The 13,974-nt window shown below is 42.2% G+C and overlaps 1 protein-coding gene across 1 annotated transcript; it reads left to right on the forward strand.

Moving 5' to 3' along the window:
• Positions 1-378: 378 nt before the first annotated feature.
• Positions 379-7,668, forward strand: LOC112068991 (ras-related protein Rab-8A). Its single transcript, XM_024136244.2, has 7 exons — positions 379-554; positions 1,233-1,293; positions 1,468-1,528; positions 1,660-1,737; positions 1,879-1,968; positions 2,196-2,312; positions 2,415-7,668. The coding sequence occupies exons 1-7, from the start codon at positions 431-433 to the stop codon at positions 2,502-2,504; spliced, it is 621 nt and encodes a 206-aa protein (XP_023992012.1). The 5' UTR covers positions 379-430; the 3' UTR covers positions 2,505-7,668.
• Positions 7,669-13,974: the final 6,306 nt, after the last annotated feature.

Genomic DNA, 13,974 nt, shown 5'->3' on the forward strand with positions numbered 1-13,974 from the left:
GTACGGTGGTGCCGTTCCCCTCACAGCTCCGTAAGCAAGCACCATGGTCTTGTAGCGGATGCGAGCTTCAACTGGAAGCCAGCGGAGGAGCGGGGTGACGTGAGAGAACTTGGGAAGGTTGAACACCAGACGGGCTGCGGCGTTCTGGATGAGTTGTAGGGGTTTAATGGCACAGGCAGGGATAAATAAATAATAAATCAGCAATCGGAGTTTGATTAAAATAATGAACACATATATGTTACATAACAATGTTATGTTTGCTAGTAGGTGTGATAAACGTTGAATTAGTCATTCAATCGTAATAATCTTTTGGGATACTGACCTCTCGAGGAGGAGTAAGGTCATAACGTGACAGAAGGGGGCGTCGCTGTCCTGTAACTACGCGGCAGCGCGCAGCTTTTCGCCGGGCGGGATTTCCGCAATATCAAGTATGGCGAAGACATACGATTATTTGTTTAAGTTACTGCTAATCGGAGACTCCGGTGTCGGGAAGACCTGCGTGCTGTTCAGGTTCTCAGAGGATGCTTTTAACTCCACATTCATCTCCACCATAGGTAGGTGTGACGTTGGTTAGCCACAATGCAATGTTTACAAAACGACAGTCATCCCGACCAGAAAGCAGCTAGCTAACGTTACTAGTATATGCTGTTAACTGTAGCTTATTAGGCGAAATTGATTCAAGTTAACTTGCTGATTAAGCTAGCTACAAACGCATTGCATTATATTGACTAGGTGACGAGTAACAATGGCATCAGCTGTGTAATAGCTACTACGGACATTATAGCAAGCTATATAGCTAATGCTAGCTAACGTTAGGTATATTTTGAATGCTAGCCTGTTGGCTAACTTCCTGTAGCTTACTAGTAACGTTACTAGCTAACAGTTAGCCCTACTCGCTAACGTTGCTTACCTCTGTAACTCGCAGCTGAAATCCAAACTAACAAGCTAACGTTAGRTATCTGCTCTGGCTACCGTTATGAACGGTAACTAGCCACTAAATGTTCATAACTGTGTACAAATAACTTAGCTAACCTTATTTAACGAACTCGCTAGTTAGCTTTAGAGCTTGTTAGCCTGGCAGCTAGTTATTGATGCCACATATTTAACATTCTCCTTTTACATTTTGWATTGCATTGATTGGGGTATAACTAGAGCTACAGTCATAGCTATTGTGTGTAATGGCTAGGTGTCTAATTTCAAGATTCCCCTCTTCTCTTATGTTTCTCCTGTAGGCATTGACTTTAAGATTAGAACGATAGAACTAGACAACAAGAAGATAAAGTTACAGATATGGTAAGCCCTCCATGTCACCTCGAGCATCACGACTYCTTTTCGTACAGGAAAGAAAACGTGTAGGCTTACACCCAAAYCATTTTGCCTTGCAGTTATAGCTGGGTAACTATTCGAAAAGGAAATGTATGACTGTCTATGTAACTTGGCAAGGCCTAACTAACTGTGTTTTTMCAGGGACACAGCAGGGCAGGAGCGATTTCGAACAATCACAACAGCGTACTACAGAGGAGCGATGGTGGGTAAACAACGTGCTTGTTACGTTTTCATATTTTGTTATGTGTCGTCTTCTTCTTCATCACAACGTTGAGGTGCAAACTTTCTGGTCGTAGTCTTTCATTTTGACGTTTCATTGTTTCTCGTCACAAGGGTATCATGCTAGTCTATGACATCACCAACGAGAAGTCCTTCGAAAACATAAAGAACTGGATACGGAATATAGAGGAGGTATGTTTGCTTAAAGTTCTATTCTGTCTAAACACGAATACCATACTGACTGACTAGTAAATATTCAGTTTACTCTTGTCAAAGTGTACTCTTGTAGTATACTGTATGTATTGTAGTGTTAAACTACTCTTATCTCCTTAGCATGCATCGGCTGATGTTGAAAAGATGGTCCTCGGTAACAAATGTGACATCAATGACAAACGGCAGGTGTCCAAAGACAGGGGAGAGAAGGTGAGTTCTGCTGCAATCGTGATGAATCACAAGCTCCGTTCTGGTCGTGTACCGTACGACATTAAAGGGCTTGGATGATATAGAGCACTTTTCAAACTTAAGCCCTACCATGTTGTCTAGGTCAACAACAACAACAAAGACCTGCTTGAATTACCAAAACCAGATAGAAAGTGTGTAGAAATGATGATAGTAACAACAGTCAATGCATTACTCCCCCCATTTCTCAGCTGGCGTTGGAGTACGGTATTAAGTTCATGGAGACCAGTGCAAAGGCCAACATCAATGTGGAAAACTCGTTTTTGACACTTGCCAGAGACATCAAATCAAAGATGGACACAAAATTGGTAAATTCAACCTCATTTAGGTTTTTAGAAGGAACTTTTTAAAAAGATTTTAAAAATGCTGGACATTGATTTGAAAAAGTGAACTGTCCATCTTTGTTGCAGGAGGGCAGCTGTCCTCAGGGGAGCAGCCACAAGGTGAAGATCTCTCAGCCCCAGAAGAAGAGCAGCTTCTTCCGRTGTGCCCTACTGTGAGGARCAGACCATGGCTGTATACCAAATGGGTCACTATTCATTATATAGTATGCTATGTTTGACCAGGGCCCATAGAACTCTAGTCAAAAGTAGTGCACTATGTATAGAATAGGGTGCCATTTGGGATGCATACCAAAGGCCTTACCTACCCTCRGCCTGCCCTGGCTGGGATATGCTGAGGTGCTGGCTGGCTGGACACAACTGGACTGTGCTTGCTRCAAGCACCCCCTCTCCTTCTACCCTATTCCCTTCAGCCAGTCCKAATTCACTCCCCACCTCTTCCCCTCGGCCCTAACCCTTAGATGTTTGTGTATCTGAAGTGTTTGAATATATATATGCAGTTGTTTACACCTTGCATATACAGTGAGCTCCAGAAGTATTGGGACAGTGACACATTTTTGGTTGTTTTGGCTCTGTACTCCAGCACTTTGGATGCATCTGTAGTTTTTTTTCACTCATTATTATTCACGATTCATTCAGGATAATCCGTAATCATGGTAGCATCCACATTTAATGTAGAAGTGTTAAGAAACATTCTATTATTATTTACAATAAAAGTGACTGCACAATACAAACAGCAAAAGGCATCCAACAAATGTGTAGAATCACAAGCTTGACYTAGTCATTGTGTGCTATGAATATGTGACTAAATACTTAACTTTGAACTACTTTAATYAATATTTAAGTGAATTTGTCCCAATACTTTAGGTCCCCTAACATGGGGTGGGACTATGTACAAAAAGTACTGTAATTTCTAAACGGTTCACCCGACATTGATGAAAATACCCTCAAATTAATGCTGACAGTCTGCACTGGYGTACCGAACCTAAACAACCAAAAATGTGTCACTGTCCCAATACTTTTGGAGCTCGCTGTTCGTGAACATCGAAGACTTAGGGCCAATGGTAATTGGTAAGGAGAGAATTAGGACAAGTTGCCTCTCTTGCTCTCTCTCTCCCTCACTGTCCACCTCTCCCAACGTCACGCCCTGGGGTAGCTGGAGTACTGTGACCGCGACTCCATCCACAATGTCCCCGTGACCCCTGGTAATGTTGCTGTTCTTCCAGCGGCCCACCAACCTCCTGTTTTCTCTCACCACGGGTCGGACAGACTGACCAACCGGTGAAAACACCACTTGTTTTTCTYAAAGAAGGTTCAAATGACATGTCACACAGAAAAGATGGGCTCTTCTTTCTGTTTCACATTAGTCTCTATGTACATACAACATTTTTCAATTTTTCACACCTGCCAAAGTTGGAGCCCCATTTACTTTTCAGTTAGAATCGCTTGAATGACCCAAAGGTTTGGAATTGGGAACATGATGTGTGGATGTTTATATACTATTTGTAGGCCTCTCTTCCCCTAGCCACATTGTTAACATGAGCCAGAGACTGATAAGCTTATTTTGATGAAACAAGAGTTTTTAAATGAATATAATATGACTTGAAGATTCACAATCCTTCAGGAAGATTGATCGCTAAATAATTTAATTACGCAGACTAAAAGAAAATTCAATTAGAATGATATTCCGCTTTGTTTACATTCCAAGATAATAATTTGATGCTATTCTATACATGAGAGGCTTGCAACAGGCCTCTCTTCCTGAACAAAGTTATTGTACTGAATCCAAGTGTTTGACTTGTTTACTGCCAGTCCCAGGTGTTCTTTTGAGAACACACACAAACACACAGCCTCTTAACCATACCCCTGAAAAAGGAGAATTTAAAAATATATTTAGACATTTTTTATATACATACATACAGTACCAGTCAAAAGTTTGGACACACCTCCTTATTCAAGGGTTTTTCATTATTTGTATATTTCTTTCTACATTGTAGAATAATAGCGAAGACATCAAAATTCCATGTGTTATTTCATAGTTATGTAGTAACCAAAAAAAGTGTTAAACAAATCAAAATATATTTTAGATTCTTCAAAGTAGCCACCCTTTGCCTTGATGACAGCTTTGCACACTGTTGGGATTCTCTCAACCAGCTTCACCTGGAATGCTTTTCCAACAGTCTTGAAGGGAAAGTACTGAGCACTTGTTGGCTGCTTTCTTTCACTCTGTGGTCCAACTCATCCCAAACCATCTCAATTGGGTTGAGGTCGGGTGATTGTGGAGGCCAGGTCATCTGATGCAGAACTCCATCACTCTCCTTCTTGGTCAAATAGCACTTACACACCCTGGAGGTGTGTTGGGTCATTGTCCTGTTGAAAAAAAATAATAATCAAAGTCCCACTACGTGAAAACCAGATGGGAGGGCGTATTGCTGCAGAATGCTGTGGTAGCCATGCTGGTTAAGTGTGCCTTGAATTGTAAATAAATCACTGACGGTTTCACCAGCAAATCACACCTATGTGTTTCATGGTGGGAACCACACATGCAGAGATCATCTYTTCACCTACCCTGCATCTCACAAAGACACGGCGGTTGGAATCAAAAATCTCACATTTGGACTCATCAGACCAAAGGACAGATTCCCACCAATCTAATGTCCATTGGTTGTGTTTCTTGGCCTAAGCAAGTCTTCTAATTCGTGTCCTTTAGTAGTGGTTTCTTTGCAGCAATTCGACCATGAAGGCCTGATTCWCGCAGMCTCCTCTGAACAGTTGATGTTGAGATGTCTTTTAATTGAACTCTGACGTATTTATTTGGGCTGAAATCTGAGGTGCAGTTATTCTAATGAACGTATCCTCTGCAGCAGTGGGAACTCTGGGTCTTCATTTCCTGTGGCGGTCCTCATGAGAGCCAGTTTCATCATAGCCCTTGATGGTTTTTACGACTGCACTTCATGTCTTCAAGTAATGATGGACTTTCGTTTCTCTTAACTTATTCGAGCTGTTCTTGCCAAAATAATGACTTAGCCCTATTTGGTAAAAGACCATCTTCTGTATACCACCCCTACCTTGTCATAACACAACTGATTGGCTCAAACGCATTAAGAAGGAAATTGTTTCCACAAATTAACTTTTAACAAGGCACACCTGTTAATTGAAGCTGGTTGAGAGAATGCCATGAGTGCGCAAAGCTGTCATCAAGGCAAAGGCTGCCTACTTTGAAGAATCTAAAATACATTTTGATTTAATACTTTTTTGGTTACTACATATGATTCCATATGTGTTATTTGATCGTTTTGATGTCTTCACTATTTTGCTACAATGTAAAATAAAATTAAAAAAAATTTAAACGTAAGAAAAACCCTTGAATAAGTAGGTGTGTCCAAACTTTTGACTGGTACTGTATGTGTGTGTGTGTGTATTCACAAGTGTACTGCACTGGGCCTTTAATAGTCTCCTATTAGCTTCCCACAGCTATGCTCTTAACGCCTGGGGCTACTTTTTCTACTCTAGAACATTCTTGTGTGAAATCTGTTGATGTGACCCAGTAGAGCAGGGGCATTCAARTCTTACCCTACGAGGTCCGYTGCCTGCTSMTTTTCTGTRCTACACCTACCTGGTYTCCCAGGTCTAAATCAGTCCCTGAGGACAATGATGAAAATGAAAARGCAGTGGAACTGGCTTCGAGATCCAGAGTTGAGTTTGAGGCCAATAGAGCGTTGACACGTAGCCAACCTGAGCATTGGTTCCTGGTAGTGGAGAGACAGACTGATAAGTAGTGTCTGAAATGCCACTCCGTTCTCTTGTGCACTACTTTTGACCAGAGCCCTATGGGACCTGGTCAAAACGAGTGCACTGTATAGAAATTAGGGTGCCATTTTGAAAGCTGCGATAGTGTATTTTCTTTTTTTCTTCTTCATTCAAGTTACAGCAACAACATCCATTTATAAGCTCATGTTTATTCCCAGCTATATGACGTCTTTGGTAGTTAGCTAGTGAAACAGTCAGCGTATTTACTCTAAACTGGAGTGGCTGTCTGCTAGTACAAACAACCATGTTACAATGTGGACGGACAAACAGGCAAACCCCTTCTGATCCAATGCAATCCATCCCTTTGCACTTTACCAGTAAACCTGTGTGTAGTCTGTGCCAAGTGGTAGGTTTTGCAATATAGGACAAGCATATTTTTGTCCATTTAATTGAAAGACGTGATCTGTTGGATTATGGTAATGGTTGGTAGATACTTTGGGCACATTTTTAGATTAGTTTTGTTTATTACGCCTTTATAAATGGCTTCCTCTCCTTTGCTACTTCTGATATGACTTGTGTTCTATGGTTCAGGGCCTGTTGTCACAAATGTCTCTGAATATTAATGCTGACCTAAGATAAGGTTGTCTTTTTTTGTTATGATTTAAAGACAACACTGATCCTAGATCAGTATCCTGATCTGAGACGCTTTATGAATACAGGCCCTGGTATCAGTTTAGTAAAAGGGTTTTAGTTGTATGTTACTGCCCTGACAAATTTGAGTATAATCTAAATGTGACGTTRTCTTGGCTTATGAAGTCAAGCTAAAACTTCATCAAGGTCTTGTTAGTCTGTTGTGGTGAGTCTTGGTTTCATGTGGTCGTGTGTTTTTTTMGGGGGGGTCAGTACCTTGTTTGACAGCTAGGTGGCAGCATATCACCACCAGCCGCTGTTTATAACATTGGAATAATGCGTTGAAAGAAATGTCCTTAGTTATGAATTGAAAAATCCATTGAAAAACAGTGTGATATTTTTGGCTATGTTTTGGAAGTGCTAGGATAAAATGGTGTGTATATGTGATAGACACACCTAGCATTGCTTGTGTTCTACATTGATACAGTGTTTAACCATTGAGTCCTCTTATCCCCAACACTTCCKAGTTTGTCCCTTCCTGTTCTATTAAATGTCTGTGTTTGAAGAGTTAAAAAGAGCCTGAGTGCCAGTCTGTTTGTGTTTATAATACCAACTCCTTGTCTTCGTCATGTTTAGCTTGACAGTGAAGTTGGCAGGGGCACAAACAGATCTGGGACCAGGCTAAAATGATGATAATACATGTACAACATTGACAGGAGGGGTGTCCTTTAAACTAGCCTGCACCTTTTTCTATATCTACTGTACTGGGACCTGCTGCTGCACTCGCCTCTCAACCATGTCTTAATAATAACTAATACTCTTCCCGGTTTGGACCTAGCCTGGTCCCAGATCTGTTTGTGCTAGTTTTCCATCCAATTGGGGACAGATTTTCATGTGAATATTGTAAAATCTACATAAAAACAATACGTGCATTTTCCCACCAGAGATGTTTCCATCAAATTGAATAGTTCCTGATAAAAGACTGGGTGATTGATGTAGTGCACATAAAAACAATTCAATGTGCTGAATAGAAAATAATCTCAAGCAAAAAAATAAAACGTCCTCTCACAGTCAACTGCGTTTATTTACAGCGAACTTAACATGTGTAAATATTTGTATGAACATAACAAGATTCAACAACTGAGACATAAACTGAACAAGTTCCACAGGAAATTGAATAATGTGTCTCTGAACAAAGCGAGGGTCAAAATCAAAAGTAACAGTCGGTATCTGGTGTGGCCACCAGCTGCATTAAGTACTGCAGTGCATCTCCTCCTCATGGACTGCACCAGATTTGCCGTTCTTGCTGTGAGATGTTACCCACTCTTCCACCAAGGCACCTGCAGTTCCGGACATTTTGGGGGAATGGCCCTAGCCCTCACCCTCCGATCCAACAGGTCCCAGACGTGCTCAATGGGATTGAGATCTGGGCTCTTCGCTGGCCATGGTAGAACACTGAATTCCTGTCTTGCAGGAAATCAAGCACAGAACGAGCAGTATGCTGATGGCATTGTCATGCTGGAGGGTCATGTCAGGATGAGCCTGCAGGAAGGCTACCATGAGGGAGGAGGATGTCTTCCCTGTAACGACAGCGTTGAGATTGCCTGCATGATATCAAGCTAGTCCGAGACCATGACGGACCCCAAATCAATCCCGCTCCAGAGTACAGGCCTCGGTGTAAGCGCTCTTCTTCGACGATAAACGTGAATCCGACCACCATGAGACAAAACCGCTACTCGTCAGTGAAGAGCACTTCTTGACAGTCCTGTCTGGTCCAGCGACGGTGGGTTTGTGCCCATAGGCAACATTGTTGCCGTGATGTGTGTGTGAGGGCCTGCCTTACAACAGGCTACAAGCCCTCAGTCCAGCTCTCTCAGCCTATTGTGGACAGTCTGAGCTGATGGAGGATTGTGCATTCTTGGTGTACTCGGGCAGTTGTTTCATCCTGTACTTGTCCCACAGGTGTGATGTTCGAGTGTATCTCTGTGCAGGTGTTGTTACACTGGTCTGCCACTGCGTGGACGATCAGCTGTCCGTCCTGTCTCCCTGTAGCGCTGTTCTTAGCGTCTCACGTCCGGCCATTGAATTTTTGCCTGGCCATCTGCAGTCCTCATGCTCCTTGTAGCTGCTCAGCTGTCACGCAGATGAGCGGGCCTGGGCATCTTTCTTTTGGTGTTTTTCAGAAGTCAGTAGCAGTCTTTTATGTGTCCTATATTTCTAATGTGACCTTAATTGCCTACCGTCTGTAAGCGTGTTAGTGTCTTAACACCGTTCCACAGGTGCATGTTCATTCATTGTTTATTGGTTCATTGAAAAGTATGGGAAACAGTGTTTAAAATTTACAATGAAGATTTGTGAAGTTATTTGGATTTTTAGAATTGTCTTTGAAAGCAGGGTCTGAAAAAGGGACGTTTCTTTTTTTGCTGAGTTTACAAGTGAAATGGGTTTCCATCGCATTATAAACTCTACTGATTGTTTTCAAACAAAAAATTTATGTTGTATAGCGAATGCCACTGGTATTAGAGCGTGCACTCTAGCCAACAACTCACAGATACAGTGCGAGTATAGCTACAGCATGAGATTATTCTGGACAAAAGACAGAGACTATTTTTATTTGTCAAATGGCAGCCAAGCGTCAGTGGCCATGTCACCAGAATAAGACCCTCGATATTTATTGGAAAGCTCATCACTGTACACTTTCACACCTGTTAAATTCATAATGTATTTAATCTCTAGCCTAATAAACTGCATGCTTTCTCGAAGACGAGTCATAGTAGGAGGACAAATAGCATGTAATCGCGTGACTCCAAAATGTGTATTGATATGATAGTTTATTATATCCATATTTGCTCGTAAAATCTTTTCCACCAACATTTCTCTCATTGCAAAAGGATAGATTTGATTAGATTAGATTATTATTTTTAGGCAGGTATAACAGTTGAGGTCAGAAGTTTACATACACTAAGTAGACTGTACCTTTAAACAGCTTGGAAAATTCCAGACAGTGATGTCATGGCTTTAGAAGCTTGTGACAGGCTAATTGACATCATTTGAGTCAATTGGAGGTGTACCTGTGGATGTTATTTGAGCATACCTTCAAATCAGTGCCTCTTTGCTTGACATCATGGGTAAATCCAAATAAATCAGCCAAGATGGTCAGAAAAGAATATTGTAGACTCTCACAAGTCTGTTTCATCCTTGGGGGCAATTTCCTAACGCTGAAGGTACCACGTTTCACTGTACAAACACCAGTTGCAAGTATAAACACACCATGGGGCAACAGCGGTCATCGCCCGTTTCGGAAGGGAGGGGCGCGTTGTCCTAGGGTGAACGTCTTTGGTGCGAGAAGTACAAATCATCCCAGAACAACAGCAAAGGACTTGTGAAGATGCTGGAGGAAACAGGTACAAAAGTATCTTAGCCAGCAAGTAAAACGAGTCTATATTGACATGACCTGAAAGGCAGCTCAGCAAGGAAGAAGCCACTGCTCCAAAACACCATAAAAAGCCAGACTACGGTTTGCAACTGCACATGGGGACAAAGATTGTACTTTTTGGGAGAAATGTCCTCTGGTCTGATGAAACAAAAATAGAACTGTTGCCCATAATGACATCTTTATGTTAGAGGAAAAAAGGGTGAGGCTCACAAGCAACTGTGAAGCACGGGGTGCAGCTCATGTTTTTTGGGTGGTGCTTTGCTGCAGGAGGGACTGGTGCATTTCACAAAAGATGGCATTCAGTGGAAAAAATTTATGTGGATATATTGAAGCAATCATCTCAAGACATAGTCAGGAAGTTAAGAGCTTGTCGCAATGGGTCTTCCAAATGGAGCAATGACCCCAAGCATACTTCCAATGTTTGTGGCAGACAAAGTTCAAGGTATATGGAGTGTGGCTCACAAAGCCCTACCTCAATCCTATGGAAATGTTGGGCAAATTGAAAAAGTGTGTGCAAGCAAGGAGGCCCTACAAACCTGACTCAGTTACACCAGCTCTGTTCAGGGAATGGGCCAAATTCATCCAACTTATTGTGCAAGGTTGTGGAAGGCTACCTGAATGTTGACCAAGTTAAACATTTTAAAGGCAATGGCTACCAAATTACTAATTGAGTGTATGTAAACTTCTGATCCACTGGGAATGTGATGAAAGAAATGAAAGCTGAAATAAATAATTCTCTCTACTATTTATTCTAGGACATTTCACATCTTAAAGTAAAGCTGGTGTTGGCTCTAACGTGACCTATTCCTAACTGACCTAAAACAGGGAATTTTTACTAGGATTTAATGTCAGGAATTGTGAAAAACTGAGTTTAAATGTATTTGGCTAAGGTGTATGTAAACTTCCGACTTCAACTGTATGTAGGATGCTACAGTCCACAGCATGGCCTTTGCTCCAGATCAAAACTCCAAACCTACAACCTAATTTTGACCAAGATTAACCGGAGAGATTACTGCTTCCAAGGTTTTATTTTTCCAAGCTTTACGGAGGGTGCTCTAGCCAACAAACAGCAGAGACCTGAGGACACCATTCCAACCTGGAACTGAGCCAGATACAAATTCAATTATCACTAAGGTGTGAAGTAAAAGGCCTTTGGGCCCAACAAGTGTCAGGAGTCTTTGAAGCATCCTCAGAAGCCCCCTCCTGCTGTTCAAAGATCATTCACTGGCATTTTCTACAAGAAATCTGCCTCCAGAAATAAAAGCTTCTCTCAAGTGGGTGTGACACCTACTCCCATTGCATGCTGCACTGCTGCTTGGATTCCACCTGGCAATCTGTTCACTGTCTGCCCTGGCCTGTCTCCCCCTGTCTGGTACAGGTACCTCCAACACACTCCCCCCTCTCTCCTGAGCTTTCGCTTGCCTCCAGAACACAGGCACTGTTGGGGCGAGTGACTCTGAACTTACAATAGCTAGTCCCAAGTCGTTATATATATTTTTTAAATTATTGTGCATTTTGCTTTTTTGCTATTTACTTCATGACTCCTGAATACTTTGTTGACTACAAACTTTCTTTACCCAACCTTGGGACAGACTATGTTTGTTCCCAAACTTGGGACTCTGACTCTCTATTGGTTACACAGACTTTTGGCCTCCCATCCTATGCTAATCCCCTCTCGCCAGCTTTGTATTCATGTTACTTGATGACATTTCTGTACAATATGATCTTGTTGCCATCTGATGCACATTTAGATGTCATAAATCAGCACTGCAGAGCTCTCCCTGTCCTCTGCCGTGCCTTGATTGTATTATTGCTGATGATATCTGGAAATGTGCATGTACTCCCTGGCCCATCTATAGTTGATAGGCCCAATTCTMATTTGTTCTCTGATATCTGCTTCACTGATTTCTGCTCTCGTAAAAGCCTGGGTTTTCTGTACGTTAACACTAGAAGCTTCTTACCTAAAATGGATCAATTGAAAGTGTGGGTTCACAGCTCCAATCCAGGTGTGTTGATCATTTCTGAGACGTGGTTAAAGAAGAGTGTTTTGAATACTGATGTTAACCTTTCTAGTTATAATCTTTTTCGGCAAGACAGATCTTCCAAAGGTGGAGGAGTGGCAATCTTTACCAAGGATCACCTTCAGTGCTCGGTTGTCTCCACCAAGTCTGTCCCCAAACAATTTGATTTGCTGGTTTAAGCATTAAACTTTCAAATAGCTCTTTGTTGACTGTTGCTGGGTGTTATCGTCCTCCATCAGCACCAGTCTGTACCCTACCTGCCCTAAGCTCTCTCCTGGCCCCTTACACTAAGTCTGAATTTGTGCTGCTACGTGACCTAAACTGGGACTTGCTTAAACCACCTGACCAAGTCCTAAAGCAATGGGACTCCCTAAATCTTTCTCAGATTATCACCAATACCACAAGATATGACTCCAAACGCACATGCTCCTGACCCCTCCTGTCTCAGCCTCCAGTATTTATGCTGCGATAGTTATGTGTCGGGGGCTAGGTCAGTTTGTTATATCTGGAAGTACCAATGTATACCCGTCGCAAGACCCACGGTTGATGCTTATTTATAAAACTCTCTTAGGCCTCACTCCCCGCTTGTATCTGAGATATCTACTGCAGCCCTCATCCTCCACAGACAGTGGGGGCCAAAAAAGTATTTTAGTCAGCCACCAATTGTGCAAGTTCTCCACTTAAAAAGATGAGAGAGGCCTCGTGATTTTCATCATAGGTACACCTCAAAAACCTTGACAGACAAAATGAGAAGAATCCAGAAAATCACCATTGTAGGATTTTAATGAATTATTTGCAAATTTATGGCTTGGAAAATAAGTATTTGGTCACCTACAAAACAAGCAAGATGGCTGGCTCTCACAGATGTAACTTCTTCTTAAAGAGCTCCTCTGTCCTCCCACTCAGTTACCTGTATTAATGGCACCTGTGTGAACTTGTTATCAGTATAAAAGACCACCTGCTCCACAACCTCAAACGTCACACTCAAACTCCACTATGGCCAAGACCAAAAGACGCTGTCAAAGGACACAAGGAAACCAAAATTGTAGACCTTGCACCAGGCTGGGAAGACTGATCTGCAATAGGTAAGCAGCTTGGTTTTAAGAAATCAACTGTGGGAGCAAAGTATTAGGAAAATGGAAGACATACCGAAGACCACTGATAATCTCCCTCGATCTGGGGCTCCACGCAAAGCATCTCACCCCGTGGGTCAAAAATGATCACAAGAACGCGTTAGCAAAAAAATCCCAGAAACCACCGGGACCTAGTGAAATGACCTGCAGAGAGCTGGGACCACAAGTAACAAAGGCCTACCATCAGTATAACACACTACGCCGCCAGGACTCAAATCCTTGCAGTGCCAATTGTCCGCCTGCTTAAGCCAGTACATGTCCAGGGCCGTCTGAAGGTTGCTAGAGAGCATTTGGATGATCCAGGAAGAAGATGGGAGAATGTCATATGGTCAGATAAAAACCAAAATACAACTTTTTTTTTGGTAAAAAACTCAAACTCGTCGTGTTTGGAGACCAAAGAATGCTGAGTTTGCATCCAAAGAACACCATACCTACTGTGAAGCATGGGGTGGAAACATCATGCTTTGGGCTGTTTTTTCTGCAAAGTGAACCAGGACGACTGATCGTGTTAAAGGAAGAAGTGTGAATGGGCCCAGTATTGTGAGATTTTGAGTGAAACCTCCTTCCATCAGCAAGGGCATTTGAAGATTAAACGTGGCTGCGGTCTTCAGCATGACAATGATCCGCGGAAACAAACACACCGCACAATAAGACAGGCC

This window comes from Salvelinus sp. IW2-2015, unplaced genomic scaffold (assembly GCF_002910315.2).
Source record: "Salvelinus sp. IW2-2015 unplaced genomic scaffold, ASM291031v2 Un_scaffold820, whole genome shotgun sequence".
Classification (NCBI taxonomy): domain Eukaryota; kingdom Metazoa; phylum Chordata; class Actinopteri; order Salmoniformes; family Salmonidae; genus Salvelinus; species Salvelinus sp. IW2-2015.